The 19,740-nt window shown below is 38.1% G+C and overlaps 1 protein-coding gene across 1 annotated transcript in view; it reads right to left on the bottom strand.

Annotated features, from left to right (window-relative positions):
- The window catches only part of KIF17 (kinesin family member 17), a 1,182,720-nt gene that overhangs the window by 1,115,963 nt on the left and 47,017 nt on the right, over positions 1 to 19,740 (bottom strand). Inside the window, exon 2 of the mRNA XM_044063178.1 lies at positions 12,718 to 12,864. Within this exon, the coding sequence (XP_043919113.1) occupies positions 12,718 to 12,864 (147 nt within the window). The remainder of the gene's footprint in view (positions 1 to 12,717; positions 12,865 to 19,740) is intronic.

Genomic DNA, 19,740 nt, shown 5'->3' with positions numbered 1-19,740 from the left:
CAGAGGAGGAATCAGAGGAAATGGAAACCTGGTCTGAAGATTCATATTCTAACTCTTGCCTAGGCCTCTTTTACGGAGAGGGATGGGAACCCCTAATCAAAGTAATAAGGTCTTCGGTCATTTTAAGCATCTGTTTTTTAGGCATGGAGGCCTGTCCAGGTGAATGCTGTACTTGTTTCTTTGTCTTTAGAACTGCTTTAGTCTTTGTCTTTGTAGCTGCAGTAGGTTTCACATATAACTGTGTAGGCCTGAAAACACCCTCAGAAGCCGATGCCTGCTCAGCGGCTCCGGACCCATTTGAGGGAATAGTTTCTGAGTGTCCAATACCTTGAGTTTTCAGAGGCCCAGTCGGCTCTACGTGGGAGTCAGAATCGGCCTGTGGCTCTGAGGTAGCGGGAGTCAGGGGCTGCGAAAGTGCCTCACTGAGAACCGGCGAACCGGCGACAGGCCTAGAAGAAGCCTCGTCGTCGGTTTTGGATCTTGGATGCCTGTCCTTTTCTTTTTCTTTTTGTTTTTTGTAAACTCCGGTAGTCGGCTGATCTGACGGCATTATATAATTAAATCTTCTACCAAAGTAATGAAATGCAAAATCGTACCGACGCTTAATAGTGCGTTGGTTAAATCTAGCACAAAACCAACAACTAGCAACATTATGGTCAGGGCCTAGGCAAGGAATACAGTAAGAATGAAAATCCTTATGAGGTATTTGCTTCCCACAAGAAATACAGTTATTAACTTTTTCTGACATCGGTCTGGAGCAAGAAAAAAGTTTCCCCAATGGGGTACTTAGCTTTAATGAAGACTTCGTATCTGAAATTCGAATTTGAAAACTTCAGGAGTCGGCCGACCGGCACTTGCAAACTGCTTTTGCTTCAGGCACCGCGCAGCAAGAAAGACTGAAGAAAATGGCGTCAGCTGCATCTTATATACCCCTGGCGCACTGACGTCAGGGAAGAGGCGACAGCAACCGACGCTGGACCTAGACTTTGGAACTCAGGCCGACTGCGGGTAGCCTGCCAGCAGGATAACCCAATTTTAATGACTGAAACAGTGAAACACGATGAACATCTGTTGGTGATATGGTTTTGACCACATTACGTTCAACAATTTATCCATCAATTATTTGATAAGTATCCAGAAAATCCATATACAGTTTTAAACTGAGGTAGAAAGAGAGACATTAAAAGAGCATTTTAAAAATATATTTAAATAAATAACAGACACTGCAAAAGTTTATGATAATAGGGGTTTATGCACTGGGGCATCTGACTGCAATGTCATTTTAAAAATGGAAATGGGAAACATTGCGCATGTTCCGAGTATTATAAATGCTGATGGTAACAGCGCTGTTGTAAAAGGGTATTTAGTCATTAATTATGATAAAAAGAAATGTTACAGACATGGTAAAACAGGATATGAAACAAAGAAATATGAATTTGTTATAAATGTAAAAAAAATGGACACTTATGGATGGAATGTAAAGAAAAAGAGAATGTGTTACGTACTGTGACTCAAACCAAGGATAAAGGACAAGCAGGATAATTCTAAATAAATAATTCTACTGGTAGAAGTGTAAAAGGAAGGAAAAGAAAATGTAAAGCTATTAATATAAAGGAAAAGAAAACGGAATGGATATTTTTTAAGAAACTAGTGTAAGATGACAGCTCTTAAATTAAGAAACAGCGAAAGGCATAACGCAAGGATTCTTTCAGTAAATTTTAATAGCATGACAAGTATTACAAGAAGGATAGCAATTTTAGAAAGGTGTAACAAATGTGATGTTAATATTATTCTTGAGGTTGAGGAAATATTGCAGACAAAAATATGGGATGGGGAAATAATATGGAACATAAGAAACAAGCAGTGTTCAGGAATAGCAGTTTTGTGAAGAACAGTAGTGAAAGTTATATTAGTTAAAATGGGAAGATTTGATTTTATTTTAGTTTACATTTGTTGACCGGGTTGGTTTGACTGAGCTAAGTAGCCCTTTTTCAGCAGAGGCCCGGGGAGAAAACCTCCAACAGTCTATACTTAAGCGCATGCAACAATCTTTTAGGCAGAAAAAATAAGAATAGGCTATAATGTATACAATACCAAATTGATTAATACATCAGTAATAAAGAAATATAACAATTTTTAGTAGAAGGCATAAAATATATGTTAACATGATGAATAGTTAAAACAATGAAGTCGCTCATCTTATTTATATCTCATTTTCACATCAGATAGCTGAGCGGTGATGCAGTAGGGAGTCACTAGGTTATATACAGGGCAGTGGGTGGAATTTCTGGTAGAGCATTGCTTATGGGGAATGGATACAGTAGCAAGTCCATTGACTTTTCAGGTATTCTCTGGTAGTAGCCTTAAAATTTTTTAGTTGATTATTAGACCTAATTTGAAGTGAGAGACTGTTCCAAGGTTTGGTGGGGTTATAGCTGTATAGATTACGTCCAAACTTAGTTTATGGTTTGTGAGTTAATAGAAGGTCTTGAGTGGAGCTCTGGAGAGGTCTGGCAGGTGAGTAGTGGGAGATTAAAGTGGAGAGAGCAGGGCAGTAGGAAGGCTGGTAGAGGATGCAGTGAAGTAGTTTGAGCCAGTCTAACTGTTTCAGTGAGATGAGACATATCTTTGCTGAGTGGCAAATTTAGCTATCTTATTGTAGGTTGATTTCAGTTTGGCAAGGAGAGTTGAGTTAAGACTTGAGAACTATACAGTAGACAGGGTACAAGGTAAGCATGAAAGAGAGTTACCCTAGCTTCCATGGTGAGAAAATTTTTGTTGCGATACAGGAGTCGTAGTTTCCGATGAGTTTTCTTGATACAGTTGTTGATATGTAGGTCGAATTTAAGCTGATCATCAATAATGACTCCTAATAGCTTTGTATTGGATTCTCTCTCAATTAAAGTGTTGTTTAGAGACTGTATTGAGAAGGTGGTTTTGACGTGGTTATAGTTTATTGGGAGGAAAAGTTCTAACTTGGTTTTTGGGATTAAGGATTAGTTGGTTTTTGGAGAGCCAGTTTTCAATTGAATTGAAGGTAGTCTGGGTGGTAAAGATAAGATTTGAGGGTGAGTCAGCAATAGCGATGACTGAAGAGTCATCAGCATATTGGACAAGAGTTGAGAGAGGGCATGGGGAGTGGAGAGAATTGGTAAAGATATTAAAAAGAAGTGGCCCAAAGATGGATCCTTGTGGGACACCCATTTTAACAGAAAGAGGAGGGGAGTGGGCAGAAAGCCATTTCACTGTTTGAAATTGGTCAGAGAGGTAGCTGGCAAACCATGCAATAGTAGCAGTGGAGAAGTTAAGATTAGTTAATTTGTGCAGTAGAAGAGGATGGGAGACAGTGTCAAAAGCTTTTGAGAGGTATAAGAATAGGCAAGAGATAAGTTTGTTGTCTTCTCTGGCTAGGGAAACATAATTAATGAAGGATAACAGGATGGTGGTACTGCTGTGCTTAGGTCTAAATCCGTGTTGAGTTGGTGTAAGCAGGTTTTCTTGAATTAAGTAGCGCATGATCTGCTTATGAATATTTTTTTAGAGAATTTTGGAGAGTGGTGACAGAATAGCAATAGGTCTAAAATTGGTAAAGTCAGTCGAGTTACCTCCTTTGTGTATGGGTATAGTATAGAAAAGTTTCCAGATATATGGGACTTTGGACTCAGAGACAGAGTGGTTTATTAGGATAGAGACAGGAAATGATAGAGAGTCATCTGCTATTTGAAGAAACTAGATTAATAATTTTAGATTAACAATTATAGATGTAGGATAGCAAGAAAAAGTTTATAGATTTATTGCTAAATATTCTTATTAGTAAAGAAAGGGAGAATTTATTTCAGAAAATATTGGATTATGTAGTTGCAAATATGTATATAATAATTACAGGAGATTTCAATTGTGACTTAAGAGGAAATAGAAAGAAAAGAAACGATGTAAAAAAGATGCTGCAAGCAATGAAATGTGGAAAATTAGTTATATGGAATAAAAAATATGGACTTGTATGAGATGTACCTTAAAATCTAAAACTGATAATCTTTAGTATCAGAAGGAATATGTATAATGGAAGAAGAAACTATTGTAACAGAGTTTTTCAGATCATTTGGCAATATGGTTGGAAATGCATCATAATAAAAAAGATATATAGAAAGGAAAAGGTATAAATGAATACATGAAAAGGAACAGAATGGAATTAAAAAGGAATCATTGTACAAAACATTTAATAAGTATTAATTTATTTTATCTATTCTTTGATTTTGACAAGAAATCTGTAATTTCAACAACAAGGATGTTAATTGAATGTATTAACATTTTAATTATTTTAATTAATTAGGAGATACAATTTGTAGATTCAAATAACATCTGACTTATAAATTTAACACACTGAGCACTGTTTAGCTTTTCTGATGAAGTGTATGTCAACAAAAACGCGCTGAGAACTGTAGCAGCATTATTGTTTTTGTATTGTGCGGTTTGTTCGTGGAGTGATAATAAACATTTCTTGCTGATCTGCTGTGCCTGTCTTTTGTGATTACTAATGAAAAAGGAAAGTAAGAAATAAATTAATCCATTATGGAAGGGCCACATTACTATGAAAGCATTTTATGCTAGTTGGTCAGAATAGTGGTTTACTTTTAAAAGAAAATATAAAGATAGTCATTTATATTGGCAGAATGAAGAAAAGCAGGAATATCCTAAAATATATAGAGATGTGTTAGATAATTTAGAAAATAATAGAGAATATTATAAAAGAGAAAATTAAATTTATAAGGAAAATTATGAAAAAATTAAGGAATTATTATATAAACAAAGATATCTTTTATAAGATAGAAAGAAAGAAGCCTCATCTTATCTAAATAAGGCAGAGAAAGAGAATAGTACAGTAATGAGAAAAATGAAAGATAAAGAAGATAATCTAAATAAAAGTCAGCAACAAATTATGGAAATTGTTGTAAGGTGTATAAGACAGCAAAAAAAGGAGACACAGTGTAAGGACATGGAAAGAAAAAAAATTCTGAACAAATCAACATAGAAGTTGAAAAACAGACTGCATTATATGAATTAGAAAAAGTGTTTAAACAATTAAATGTAGAATCAACATCTAGTCCAGATGGTACTGGATTTGAAATGTTTATGAATCTAGAAGAAAGGCAGAAAAATTACTTATTATGTGCATTTAATTAATGGTTAAATGAAGGCTTAAAGTAAAATGAAATGTGTAGCGGGATATTAAAATTTAAATTGAAAAGGCAAAGATATAAAAAATTAAAGATCAATAGTTTTAAATAATACAGATTATAAGATATTTATGAAAATAATACAAAAAAGATTTAAAAATAAGGTGCAGTATATAATGGAGGAAAGTGTATCTGGTATTAAAGGGAAAATATGTCAAGAGTTATTAATTACAGTGAGAGAAATAATTAATGATATAGTCAGAAAGAAAGAAGATACAAAACTTATGGTAGGTGATATTAAAGCATTTGATTCAATACAGCAAGAAATAATGGATGTGAAGAATGTTAACAATAAAATCATGCAAGAATGTATAACACCATACAATAGTAATAAAGTAAGAGTTTTAGTGAATGTTAAGATATAGACATGAACAATGGTATAACATAAGGGTGCCCTATGAGTAGTATTTTATTTGCTTTAGTTATGAATACAATAGTTAGGTTAATCATAATATGAAGAATGCAAAGTTTACAAGAATGTATCCAGGGAATCCAGCAATAAAACAACCAACGATCGAAAAAGCAGCTCCCCTGAATGAAACACCACGATCCACAGTATCCAAATCCTTTATTGAGCGAAGTACATAAGCAAAAGGTTAAGCGCTTTCATCTACTCAACGTAGATTTCTTCAGAACAACTTACATACTCAATACTTCACTTTAAATACTTTCTAAAAGCCCGCCAAAAAAACGAATTATCTAATTACCTAACCAATCAAGCATTCATTAAAATTTAAAATCACAAAACAACAATTTCATTTTTATCATATAAACTGATGAATACTTTTATAATTAAATAAAATTCATTAATATAATACTAAAACCTTCATAAATTTGAATGTGATAAAAATTCTTACTAATAAATATAATATATTCCTATACATTAAATTGATAAAATGTATACATAAAGGACTAACGAACAACATAAATTCATTCATATACCATAGTTTAATTTCTTAGTAAAGGTTTGGTGGGAATATACTCATTGATGCCTGGTGGACTGGCTGCATTCAGTCTAATCTGCCATTGAATCTCTTTCTCCCCTAGGATAGATTTGATATCACACCCCCTAGGGTTGTTCCTAACCACTTCTAAAATGGCAAATTTGAATGAGTTACAGCCCTCACTCTCTACCAGGTGCCTATATAATGCATTATTCTTGTCCTTCTTCTTAATGCAGTATGTATGGTCATATATTCTATTGCGTAACCGTCTGTCAGTTTTCCCAACATAAAAACTAGGACAAGACATACATTTTCCCAGATATACTATATGTTGGGTATGACAGTTTCCTTTTTTGAAAAATATTTTACTTTTGATGTTATTGTCCAGATGCAGGCTATCAGTCTGTAAAATAAATGAGCATTGATTACAGTGTCCACATGGTTTGGTCCCTATCCCACTTTTATTCCCATCATTATAACGATTATTAGTTTTAACCTCAATCATTCTCTTTAAATTCATCCCTGTTTTGTAGACGAAGGTAGGTTTATCTCCTATTTTATCACTAATCCCTTCGTCACAAGTTAGTATATTCCAGTTAGTCTCCAGAATATTCCTGATTTCTCCCACATGTTGTCCATACTGTAGTATATAGGCCTTATGATAATTATCTCCTGTTTGTTTTTTGTTAACCTGATTGTGTGGTGTAAATTCCCTCCCCAATAAGGGTGGATATTTATTTCCCCATTCATTAGTCAAATATTCAGTGACATCCTTAACCATTGATGATGGATAGCCCCTTTGACTAAACAATTGGCCAATAAATTTAATTTCTTCAATCATGTCATCCTTTCTGGAAGTCATTCTAACTGCCCTAATACATTGCCCTTTCAGTATACTTTTTTTCTGCTTATATGGATGATTACTTGAATATTCCAGATAGGCATTACAGAAAGTGTCTTTCCTGTATATCTTAGACTGGAAAGTACTTCCATCACTAAAAATGTATGTATCTAAGTAATTAATACCTACCTTACTAGTATTATGTGTAAATTGTAAATAGGAAGTAGTTCCATTAATATATTCTATAAATTGTATCAGATTCCTCTCCTTTCCTGTCCATAAAATAAATAAATCATCCAAATATCTGACATAACAAGCCATTTGCTCCATCCATGGTGTATATAGGATGTGTTCCTCCTCCCAATCTAAGAGAACCATATTTGAATAAATGGGGGCACATGCTGCCCCCATAGCGACCCCTATTTGTTTGTAGTACTCTCCTTCAAAAAAAAATATAGTTGTTGTCAAGGACCAGGTTCATAAATTCAGATAGGAGGTCTATCTTATCCCATTCTAGTCCACTATGCTTGTTCAGACTGTTAATAAACCTATTCATACCTTCCGTCCTAGGTATACATGAAAATAAATCTTTTATATCAATTGTAACAAAAAGTAAATCCATATTCCATAATTCATGTTTGAACTTCCCAAGAAATTCCCAAGAATCTTTGATTAAATGTGACATCTTCGGATAAATATGTTTTAACCATTGATCAACTACCTTGCCAAAAGGGAAGGTTTTGCTACGACTTCCAGAAATAATAGGTCTAAATGGGGGGTCATGAATGTTTTTGTGAACTTTGGGTATCCCCGTAATAGTTGCTAAAGTGGGGTATTCAACCTTTAAAAAGTTGTATAAATCCTGAGTAATACGTTCATCCAATAAAAATTCTTCCAGATATAAGTCAATCCTTCTGTGGGCTATATTAATCTGATTTAGCGAGGAAACCTCGTATTGGTCTGATGTATTCAAAATATCAAATATAAATGTAGTCTTGTTTGATATGGACACTTATATACAAAGAATATTTGATATTTTGAATACATCAGACCAATACAAGGTTTCCTCGCTAAATTAATACACACACAGCCAGATAGAACAGCAAGAATGGCGAATGTCGCTGAAGCATAGCTCCATTTCACTAGTCTGTCCATGGTCCGGGACTTTCTCTTTGGGGATGGATGGTGGAACTATCTTCTGCAAGTTCCCTCTTGGTGGCTGTTGCCATGACCATAGAATCAACTGTCAACTGCTAGGACCAGTGGGGCTGATCTTCCGTAACTGATGGAGATGCAGGACTGAGTAACTCCGTTTTTCCTTATGTTTTTTTGGTTTTTGGAGGAGGTGAGACCTCCGACTCTGACAGAGCCTCTGAAAAAGGTGTCTTGAGTAATCCTTATGTTTTTTGGTCTTTGGAGGGGGTGAGACCACGGACCCAGATAGAGCCTCTGAAAAAGGTGTCTTGAGTAATCCGTTTTTCCTTATGTTTTTTGGTCATTGGAGAGGGTGAGACCTCCGACCCAGATACAGCCTCTGAAAAAGCGTTTATTTTTACGTTCTGCTAGTGTACAATTACTAAAACTAGCACAAATGTCATAGTCAGCTTTAATATGATCCACATCCAAACAGTAGATACAACGAACATGTGTTATCTGAATTAGGCATCTTACGTCCACACTTGTCACACTGTTTAAATCCCAACTTAGCTTTGTCTGACAAAGTAAGGCAACAAGGCTATCCTATAGAAAAATTAAGGGAGAAAATACCAATGATGTTATTTAAAAAAAAATACCACTAGTAAAAAGGAAAGGCTTGTCAAAGACAGGAGAGAGGGATAGTACCAATAAAGGTAAAAAATTAAATTACCAAGGAAAAGGGTAGGAAATAGGCTTAGGTTATAGGCGACAGTGAGAAAAGGCTAACTTGACTAAAATTAAATAATTTTGAAGAGAAATTGTTTTAAAATTAACAATTTTCTACTTAGTTTTGAGAGAGATGACTAGCACGTCTGACTAGGAACATGGCAAACGAGATCTGAAGTAACTAGGAGAGGGGTATTTTGGGTAGGTCTTAGCTGAGAGTTTTTGGCTGGCGCGAGCTTGGAAACTGCCCTATAAGTTCCGAGGATGGAACTGAGGTCCTAATGGTAATGAATAAACAAAGATTTACAACATCAGATGTGTTGTTTGTGCGTGTTTGTGAATGTTTGAGTGTCTTGTATAGTGACAATGTTACGGTAAAGTTTTGATGACCTTAAGGTGTAGGGTTAGGGTTGGGGGAAGGGGCAGTGTTAGGGTTAGGTTTAGCACCCATTACTAAGGTGGTGAAGGATGCTCTCTGCCCAATCTTAATAACAGATGCTACCCTAACCCTTCCCGTAACACTGCCACTTTTCAGACAAATTTGAGGCTAGTGTTATTGGGGGACGGGGGTTAGTTTTAATACAGGAAAAGAAAATAGTTTTCCTCTCTCAATATTATTGAGGTTTTTTTGGTATCTTTTTTTTGGTACTGTGTATGATCAAACTTATTTATTAATTATTGTCAGTGTATTATTACGTTTGGCATTAGGGAAGTTTGGTCATACACAATACACCCAATAAAAGCTAAATTAGATGCCAGGTAGCGCAGAGGAAGCATATGCAGGAAACATCTGGGAAAAGGTGAAGCTATTTCCAACAATATTTCCTTAGAGCACCGCATTCTAGTTATACTTAAAATTACACACATATAATGGGGCAAATTTCCTGAGTAATTTGCATTGCAAACTGTCAAAAGCATCTTAAAGGACAAGGGAAAGTGTCTTCTCTTCATCTTAATTTGTGAAGAGTAGAGTCACCTGAGCTACAGAGCAGTTTCTGTCTTTTACCTGATGCATCCTGCATGCAGATTTGGTTTGATCTGAAACAGTACCCAAAAGCATGGCTGCTACTACTGCTGTTAATAAACACTGTTATTTAACAGTATGCTAAGAGTGTTTTGGAGGTGAAAAGAGTGTCTGATAGAGGGATGTTTATGAAAATGGAAACTGATGGTGTAATGATGAATGTTGTTAGTGCATATGCTCCACAAGTTGGGTGTGCGATGGATGAGAAAGAAATATTTTGGAGTGAGTTGGGTGAAGTGGTGATGACTGTACCCAAGGGTGAGAGACTGGTGATTGGAGCAGATTTCAATGGGCATGTTGGTGAAGGGAACAGAGGGGATGAGGAAGTGATGGGTAGGTATGGTGTTAAACAAAGGAATGCAGAAGGTCAGATGGTAGTGGATTTTGTGAAAAGGATGGACATGGCTGTGGTGAATACATATTTTAAGAAGAGGGAGGAGCATAGGGTGATGTACAAGAGTGGAGGAGGATGCTCACAGGTAGATTATATCTTATGTAGGAGGACCGGTCTGAAGGGGACTGGAGACTGTAAAGTGGTGGCAGGGGAAAGCGTAGTTAGGCAGCATAGGATGGTGGTCTGTAGGATGACACTGGTGATAAAGAAGAGGAGGAGGAGTGTGAGGGCAGCACCAAGGATCAAATGGTGGAAATTGAAAAAGGGTAATTGTGAGGTGATGTTCAGGGAAGAGTTAAGACAGACACTGGGTGGCAGTGAAGAGTTACCGAATAGCTGGGTAACTACAGAAGAGCTAGTAAGTGAGATGGCTAGAAAGGTGCTTGGTGTGACATCTGGAAAAAGGAAGGAGGACAAGGAGACCTGGTGGTGGAATGAAGAAGTACAGGAGAGTATACAGAGAAAGAGGTTAGCAAAGAAGAAGTGGGATTGTCAAAGGGATGAAGAAAGTAGACAAGAGTATAAGGAGATGAGGTGCATGGCAAAGAGAGAGGTGGCGAAGGCTAAGGTTAAGGCATATGAAGAGTTGTATAAAAAGTTGGACACTAAAGAGGGAGAAAAGGACCTGTACCGATTGGCTAGACAGACGGACCGAACTAGTAAAGATGTGCAGCAGGTAAGGGTGATAGAGGATAATGAGGGAAACGTACTCACAAGCAAGGAGAGCATGTTGAGCAGGTAGAGAGAGTACTTTGAGGGGTTGATGAATGAAGACAATGAGAGGGAGAGAAGGTTGGATGATGTGCGGATTGTGAATCATGAAGTGCAGTGGATTAACAAGGAGGAAGTAAGGATAGCTATGAAGAAGATGAAGAACGGAAAGGCTGTTGGTTCAGATGACATACCTGTGGAAGCATGAAGGTGTTTACGTGAAATGGCAGTGAAGTTTTTAACTAGACTGTTTAATGAAATCTTGGAAAGTGAGAGGGTGCCTGAGGAATGGAGAAAAAGTGTTTTGGTACCGATTTTCAAGAATAAGGGTGATGTGCAGAGTTGTAGTAACTACAGAGGGATTAAACTGATCAGTCACAGCATGAAGTTATGGGAAAGAGTAGTGGAAGCAAGGTTAAGAAGGGAGGTGATGACTAGTGATCAGCAGTATGGGTTCATGCCAGGAAAGAGCACTACAGATGCAATGTTTGCTCTGAGAGTGTTGTTGGAGAAGTACAGAGAAGGTCAGAAGGAGTTGCATTGTGTCTTTGTGGACTTAGAGAAAGCATATGACAGGTTGCCTGGAGAGGAGTTGCGGTATTGTATGAGGAAGTCGGGAGTGTCACAGAAGTATGTAAGAGTGGTACAGGATATGTACGAGGGTAGTGTGACAGTGGTGAGGTCTGCAGTGGGAGTGACGGATGCGTTTAAGGTGGAGGTTGGATTACATCAAGGATCAACTCTGAGCCCTTTCTTATTTGCAATGGTGATGAACAGGTTGACAGACGAGATCAGACAGGAGTCCCCATGGACTATGATGTTTGCAGATGACATTGTGATCTGTAGTGAGAGTAGGGAACATGTGCAGGAGACCCTGGAGGGATGGAGATATGCTCTAGAGAGAAGAGGAATGAAGGTCAGCAGGACTAAGACAGAATATATGTGTGTGACCAAGAGGGAGGATAGAGGAATGGTGAGGATGCAGGGAGTAGAGGTGGCGAAGGTGGATGAGTTTAAGTACTTGGGATCAACAGTTCAGAGTAATAGTGAGTGTGGAAGAGAGGTGAAGAAGAGAGTACAGGCAGAATGGAGTGGGTGGAGAAGAGTGTCAGGAGTAATTTGTGACAGACGAGTACCAGTAAGAGCGAAAGGGAAGGTCTACAAGAGGATAGTGAGACCAGCTATGTTATATGGGTTGGAGACAGTGGCATTGACAAAAAGGCAGGAGTCAGAGCTTGACGTGGCAGAGTTGAAGATGTTAAGATTTGCACTGGGTGTGACGAGGATGGACAGGATTAGGAATAAGTATATTAGAGGGTTAGCCCAGGTTGGAAGGTTTGGAGACAAAGCCAGAGAGGCAAGATTACGTTGGTTTGGACATGTGCTGAGGAGGGATGCAGAGTATATTGGGAAAAAGATGCTAAGGATGAAGCTGCCAGGTAACAGGAAAAGAGGAAGGCCTACGGTTTACGGATGTGGTGAGAGAGGACATGCAGGTGGTTGGTGTAACAGAGCAAGATGCAGAGGACAGGAAGAAATGGAAACAGTTGATCTGCTGTGGTGACCCCTAACGGAAGCAGCCGAAAGAAGAAGAAGAAGAATTTAGCATTTCCAAGCCAGTGTTCATTTTTTTGGATTGATCTGAAACACCTGCCAGCATTAAATGTGCAAAAGGTTGAAACAAATTCTCTGTGATTCAAGCTTACCTGAATACTCTCAAAGATGTGTTCAAATGCCCTTGGAATGATCCCTCTCTGTGATGCTGGATCTGTAATTCCCTGCATCGTAAATGATTTTCCACTGCCTGTCTGTCCGTATGCAAATATTGTGCCATTATAGCCTTCTGTAACACCCTACAGGTAAAAAACAAACAAGTAAATAAGTAAGTAAGTAATAATATATATAATATATTTTTTTAAATAAATAAGTAAATAAATAAATGTAAGCCATCAAGTAAAGCTGGAGATGCTGTAAGCTGCCAGTGTTTAATCTTAGCCATTAACAGTTATTGTTTTTAAATCCATTTTCTACATTAGAAAACTGTATGCATGATGATATATGAACTCAGTCAAATAAAGTACAGTGTCTTATAATTAAAGTTAAATTATAAGGCATTATAACTATACATATAGCAAATAACACCAATGAAATATACATAGATATGACAAAGCAGTGTATTGTTACTTTAACAAACCGCAAATCGATATTAAATGAAACTGGAATGTGTTAAGATAAAAATGGCAAAAGCTCAAAAGGAAACCTGGCTACCTTACTTTGATGTATAGTGATCTAGGGGGTCTGTAAACCTGGCTATCTTACTTTGATGCATAGTGATCTAGGGGGTCTGTAAACCTGGCTATCTTACTTTGATGTATAGTGATCTAGGGGGTCTGTAAACCTGGCTATCTTACTTTGATGTATAGTGATCTAGGGGGTCTGTAAACCTGGCTATCTTACTTTGATGTATAGTGATCTAGGGGGTCTGTAAACCTTGCTATCTTACTTTGATGTATAGTGATCTAGGGGGTCTGTAAACCTGGCTATCTTACTTTGATGTATAGTGATCTAGGGGGTCTGTAAACCTGGCTATCTTACTTTGATGTATAGTGATCTAGTCGGTCTGTAAACCTGGCTATCTTACTTTGATGTATAGTGATCTAGGGGGTCTGTAAACCTGGCTATCTTACTTTGATGTATAGTGATCTAGGGGGTCTGTAAACCTGGCTATCTTACTTTGATGTATAGTGATCTAGGGGGTCTGTAAACCTGGCTATCTTACTTTGATGTATAGTGATCTAGGGGGTCTGTAAACCTGGCTATCTTACTTTGATGTATAGTGATCTAGGGGTCTGTAAACCTGGCTATCTTACTTTGATGTATAGTGATCTAGGGGTCTGTAAACCTGGCTATCTTACTTTGATGTATAGTGATCTAGGGGGTCTGTAAACCTGGCTATCTTACTTTGATGTATAGCGATCTAGGGGGTCTGTAAACCTGGCTATCTTACTTTGATGTATAGTGATCTAGGAGGTCTGTAAACCTGGCTATCTTACTTTGATGTATAGTGATCTAGGGGGGTCTGTAAACCTGGCTATCTTACTTTGATGTATAGTGATCTAGGGGGTCTGTAAACCTGGCTACCTTACTCTGATGTATAGTGATCTAGGGGGTCTGTAAACTTGGCTATCTTACTTTGATGTATAGTGATCTAGGGTGTCTGTAAACCTGGCTATCTTACTTTGATGTGTAGTGATCTAGGGGGTCTGTAAACCTGGCTATCTTACTTTGATGTATAGTGATCTAGGGGGTCTGTAAACCTGGATATCTTACTTTGATGTATAGTGATCTAGGGGGTCTGTAAACCTGGCTATCTTACTTTGATGTATAGTGATCTAGGGTGTCTGTAAACCTTGCTATCTTACTTTGATGTATAGTGATCTAGTCGGTCTGTAAACCTGGCTATCTTACTTTGATGTATAGTGATCTAGGGGGTCTGTAAACCTGGCTATCTTACTTTGATGTATAGTGATCTAGGGGGTCTATAAACCTGGCTATCTTACTTTGATGTATAGTGATCTAGGGGGTCTGTAAACCTGGCTATCTTACTTTGATGTATAGTGATCTAGGGGGTCTGTAAACCTGGCTATCTTACTTTCATGTATAGTGATCTAGGGGTTCTGTAAACCTGGCTATCTTACTTTGATGTATAGTGATCTAGGGGGTGTGTAAACCTGGCTATCTTACTTTGATGTATAGTGATCTAGGGGGTCTGTAAACTTGGCTATCTTACTTTGATGTATAGTGATCTAGGGGGTCTGTAAACCTGGCTATCTTACTTTGATGTATAGTGATCTAGGGGGTCTGTAAACCTGGCTATCTTACTTTGATGTATAGTGATCTAGGAGGTCTGTAAACCTGGCTATCTTACTTTGATGTATAGTGATCTAGGGGGGTCTGTAAACCTGGCTATCTTACTTTGATGTATAGTGATCTAGGGGGTCTGTAAACCTGGCTACCTTACTCTGATGTATAGTGATCTAGGGGGTCTGTAAACTTGGCTATCTTACTTTGATGTATAGTGATCTAGGGTGTCTGTAAACCTGGCTATCTTACTTTGATGTATAGTGATCTAGGGGGTTTGTAAACCTGGCTATCTTACTTTGATGTATAGTGATCTAGGGGGTCTGTAAACCTGGCTATCTTACTTTGATGTATAGTGATCTAGGGGGTCTGTAAACCTGGCTATCTTACTTTGATGTATAGTGATCTAGGGTGTCTGTAAACCTTGCTATCTTACTTTGATGTATAGTGATCTAGTCGGTCTGTAAACCTGGCTATCTTACTTTGATGTATAGTGATCTAGGGTTCTGTAAACCTGGCTATCTTACTTTGATGTATAGTGATCTAGGGGGTCTGTAAACCTGGCTATCTTACTTTGATGTATAGTGATCTAGGGGGTCTGTAAACCTGGCTATCTTACTTTGATGTATAGTGATCTAGGGGGTCTGTAAACCTGGCTATCTTACTTTGATGTATAGTGATCTAGGGGGTCTGTAAACCTGGCTATCTTACTTTGATGTATAGTGATCTAGGGGGTCTGTAAACCTGGCTATCTTACTTTGATGTATAGTGATCTAGGGGTCTGTAAACCTGGCTATCTTACTTTGATGTATAGTGATCTAGGGGTCTGTAAACCAGGCTATCTTACTTTGATGTATAGTGATCTAGGGGGTCTGTAAACCTGGCTATCTTACTTTGATGTATAGTGATCTAGGGGGTCTGTAAACCTGGCTATCTTACTTTGATGTATAGTGATCTAGGGGGTCTGTAAACCTGGCTATCTTACTTTCATGTATAGTGATCTAGGGGGTCTGTAAACCTGGCTATCTTACTTTGATGCATAGTGATCTAGGGGGTCTGTAAACCTGGCTATCTTACTTTGATGTATAGTGATCTAGGGGGTCTGTAAACCTGGCTATCTTACTTTGATGTATAGTGATCTAGTGGGTCTGTAAACCTGGCTATCTTACTTTGATGTATAGTGATCTAGGGGGTCTGTAAACCTTGCTATCTTACTTTGATGTATAGTGATCTAGGGGGTCTGTAAACCTGGCTATCTTACTTTGATGTATAGTGATCTAGGGGGTCTGTAAACCTGGCTATCTTACTTTGATGTATAGTGATCTAGGGGGTCTGTAAACCTGGCTATCTTACTTTGATGTATAGTGATTTAGGGGGTCTGTAAACCTGGCTATCTTACTTTGATGTATAGTGATCTAGGGGGTCTGTAAACCTTGCTATCTTACTTTGATGTATAGTGATCTAGGGGGTCTGTAAACCTGGCTATCTTACTTTGATGTATAGTGATCTAGGGGGTCTGTAAACCTGGCTATCTTACTTTGATGTATAGTGATCTAGGGGTCTGTAAACCTGGCTATCTTACTTTGATGTATAGTGATCTAGGGGGTCTGTAAACCTGGCTATCTTACTTTGATGTATAGTGATCTAGGGGATCTGTAACCCTTGCTATCTTACTTTGATGTATAGTGATCTAGGGCGTCTGTCAACCTGGCTATCTTACTTTGATGTATAGTGATCTACGGGGTCTGTAAACCTGGCTATCTTACTTTGATGTATAGTGATCTAGGGGGTCTGTAAACCTGGCTATCTTACTTTGATGTATAGTGATCTAGGGGGTCTGTAAACCTGGCTATCTTACTTTGATGTATAGTGATCTAGGGGGTCTGTAAACCTTGCTATCTTACTTTGATGTATAGTGATCTAGGGGGTCTGTAAACCTGGCTATCTTACTTTGATGTATAGTGATCTAGGGGGTCTGTAAACCTGGCTATCTTACTTTGATTTATAGTGATCTAGGGGGTCTGTAAACCTGGCTATCTTACTTTGATATATAGCGATCTAGGGGGTCTGTAAACCTGGCTATCTTACTTTGATGTATAGTGATCTAGTTGATCTGTAAACCTGGCTATCTTACTTTGATGTATAGTGATCTAGGGGGTCTGTAAACCTGGCTATCTTACTTTGATGTATAGTGATCTAGGGGGTCTGTAAACCTGGCTGTCTTACTTTGATGTATAGTGATCTAGGGGGTCTGTAAACCTGGCTATCTTACTTTGATGTATAGTGATCTAGTTGATCTGTAAACATGGCTATCTTACTTTGATGTATAGTGATCTAGGGGGTCTGTTAGGGCAGTATGAGCAGTAAAGGAATCTACGTGAACTGAGACTGCAAGAAAAGCTCTTTTAACCTTTTGATATTTTTCAGTCTAAGTGAATTTTTTGGGACAGTGCATCTAGACAAAACCATTTAAAATAGTTTAGCAGAGTAAGGGAATTCACTGGAAATTGCAAGTTTCTGACTGGGGACATACATAATTGAATCAAGTTTGTGACTTACACCGCATACTTTTTAAAATTAAGTTAAGGTTTTCTTTTGTTCCACAGTAAGAAAGCACACATATTCCATTAAAGTAAATTTACAGTTAGTTGGAAAATGACAGTCAAACTCATTTTTAGACAGTATACAGGCTTCTTATGAATGCATGGACAAGCTGCTGAAAACAATATGTCCATGATGTCTTAAATCAGTAGTAGCGGACACTTTATCAAATAGGACATTCACTGACATAAGTCATTGTAATGTGGACCCCCTTCCCTGAGGTTCAGCAACCTCAGTGAAGGTCATATTTAAAGAGCAAGTGGGTTTGAGATGAAACCTTGTGCATGTGGAATTTCAGTGGTAGTGGGCATTGCTCATTCTACAAACATAATGTTTTACAAAATAAATAAAAAATCAGTTTCAGATTGTGTGTGTTTGCGTGCATGCGTGTTTGCGATGCTTTTTGGTTAATAATATTTTGGAGACTGTATAGCAACTGGTTACTCAGTATTTAATTTTAACTAGTACATTACATTTCCAAGCCCTGCATAATATATGCAATAAGCATCCAGTTCAGCTTATTCTGATCTTGTCCCTCATCTCTGAGGCTCTGCATCCAGACGTTTTTAGCTGCCAAGGTATGCATTAGCTTCTGCTGCTGTTCTCTTGGAGATTAACATCTTTAATCACATAAAACATGTTTGGACTTTCACTGTGAGTTCTAATAGTCCAACAGACAACCTAGCTAACTGGCTGGGAGGTTCTGATCTTCAGGAACAGCATGCCTTTCATAAGGCTCAGGGCACTAAGAGCTTCTCCTTGCCTAAGAGGAAAGTACTGCTGCCATATTCTATGATGTGACACAAGTTTTCATTTCATTAAGTCAGCTTTCATTATTTGATTCCTCAGACTTACACAATCCGCGCCTCAACTTAAACTGTCTAACCTCAGCCTATCTACAGGATTTGCACCTGATAGCAGGAGAACAGCCACCATGACTCTCCTACATAAGAGTAGCCCTTGTACAGATCTGGGTAATTATAGTTTCATCAGTACCACTAGCTTTATATGCAAAGACTTGAATGTTTCATACCAGAATGCATTTATGCAGGCAGAGGCAACTTAACTGAGCTAGATCCAATTGGTTTGCTTCTCTGAAAGGCAAGTCCTGTCTCCTGAACCTAGTAAGCTTCTTTGAAAAGATTACAAAGAATTGGACAGTGGTCATTATCTGCCCACTCTTATCTCGACCTGGCCAAATCTTTTGACGCTATTCCCCATGTTGGTATTATTGAAATGTTAGACAAAATTAATGTAAATCCCTACGCTGTTCAACAGATCCCAGTTTTTGAAAGTTGATGGTACCCCTTCTCAACATAACATTTTAGCTAGTAGGGTGCCACAGGGATCAGTTCTAGGCCCTCTCTGAATAAAACATTGTAACTAGCAGGGCACCACAGGGATCAGTTCTAGGCCCTCTCTGAATAAAACATTGTAACTAGTGGGGTGCCACCGGGATCAATTCTAGGCCTTCTCTGAATGTAACTTTGTAACTAGTGGGGCGCCACCAAGATCAGTTCTAGGCTCTCTCTGAATGTAACATTGCAACTAGTTGGGTGGTACAGGGATCAGTTCTAGGCCCACTCTGAATGTAATACTGTAACTACTAGGATGTCACAGGGATCAGTTCTAGGTCCGCTCCTGTCTGCCACTTATTTTGTAGACATCCAAGCCAATATCCCAGAAGTGTGACTGACCAAGTTTGCTGATATCTGAAAGACTGGTACTGTTACTAGCTCATCCACTGACACTAAACAGCTACAGCAAGGGCTAGAATATGCACAAACCTGGTGTACCCAAAAATGGTCTCAAGCCAAGTGTAAAAAAGCACTGTATAGCAGCACTCAGCAAAACAAAAAGCTGCTCACATCTCATATGTTATAAATGGCAATTCTCTTCAGACAGACAGACAGGTTCAGAAGGGAACTGGGTTCTTATGTGGTCAACTCTCTCTCATTCATGTTTGCAGCATAATTAGAATATCTTTCTAAATGGACCAGTTACTTTCCAAATGGATATCTTCAAGATCCAAAGAACTCATCCTACCACTGTATTCTTTCCTTATCATTCTTGTCATCAAACACAGCACTGTTTTTGTATATATAATTCCAAGCATTGTTGATCAACTGGAAAGGACCCAAAGATTTCTAAACAGTAAGATTAAAGGCTTTAAATCCTTCGGCTATTCTAAGAGAGTAATAAGACTGTTCTTATACTCAGTATCATACTTACTGCTCTATGGCAACCTGTGTCTCGCTTTTTGAGCC

This window comes from Protopterus annectens, chromosome 2.part1, assembly GCF_019279795.1.
Source record: "Protopterus annectens isolate FY-2018-M chromosome 2.part1, PAN1.0, whole genome shotgun sequence".
Lineage (NCBI taxonomy): Eukaryota > Metazoa > Chordata > Ceratodontiformes > Protopteridae > Protopterus > Protopterus annectens.
This window is presented reverse-complemented; position numbering and strand designations above follow the sequence as displayed.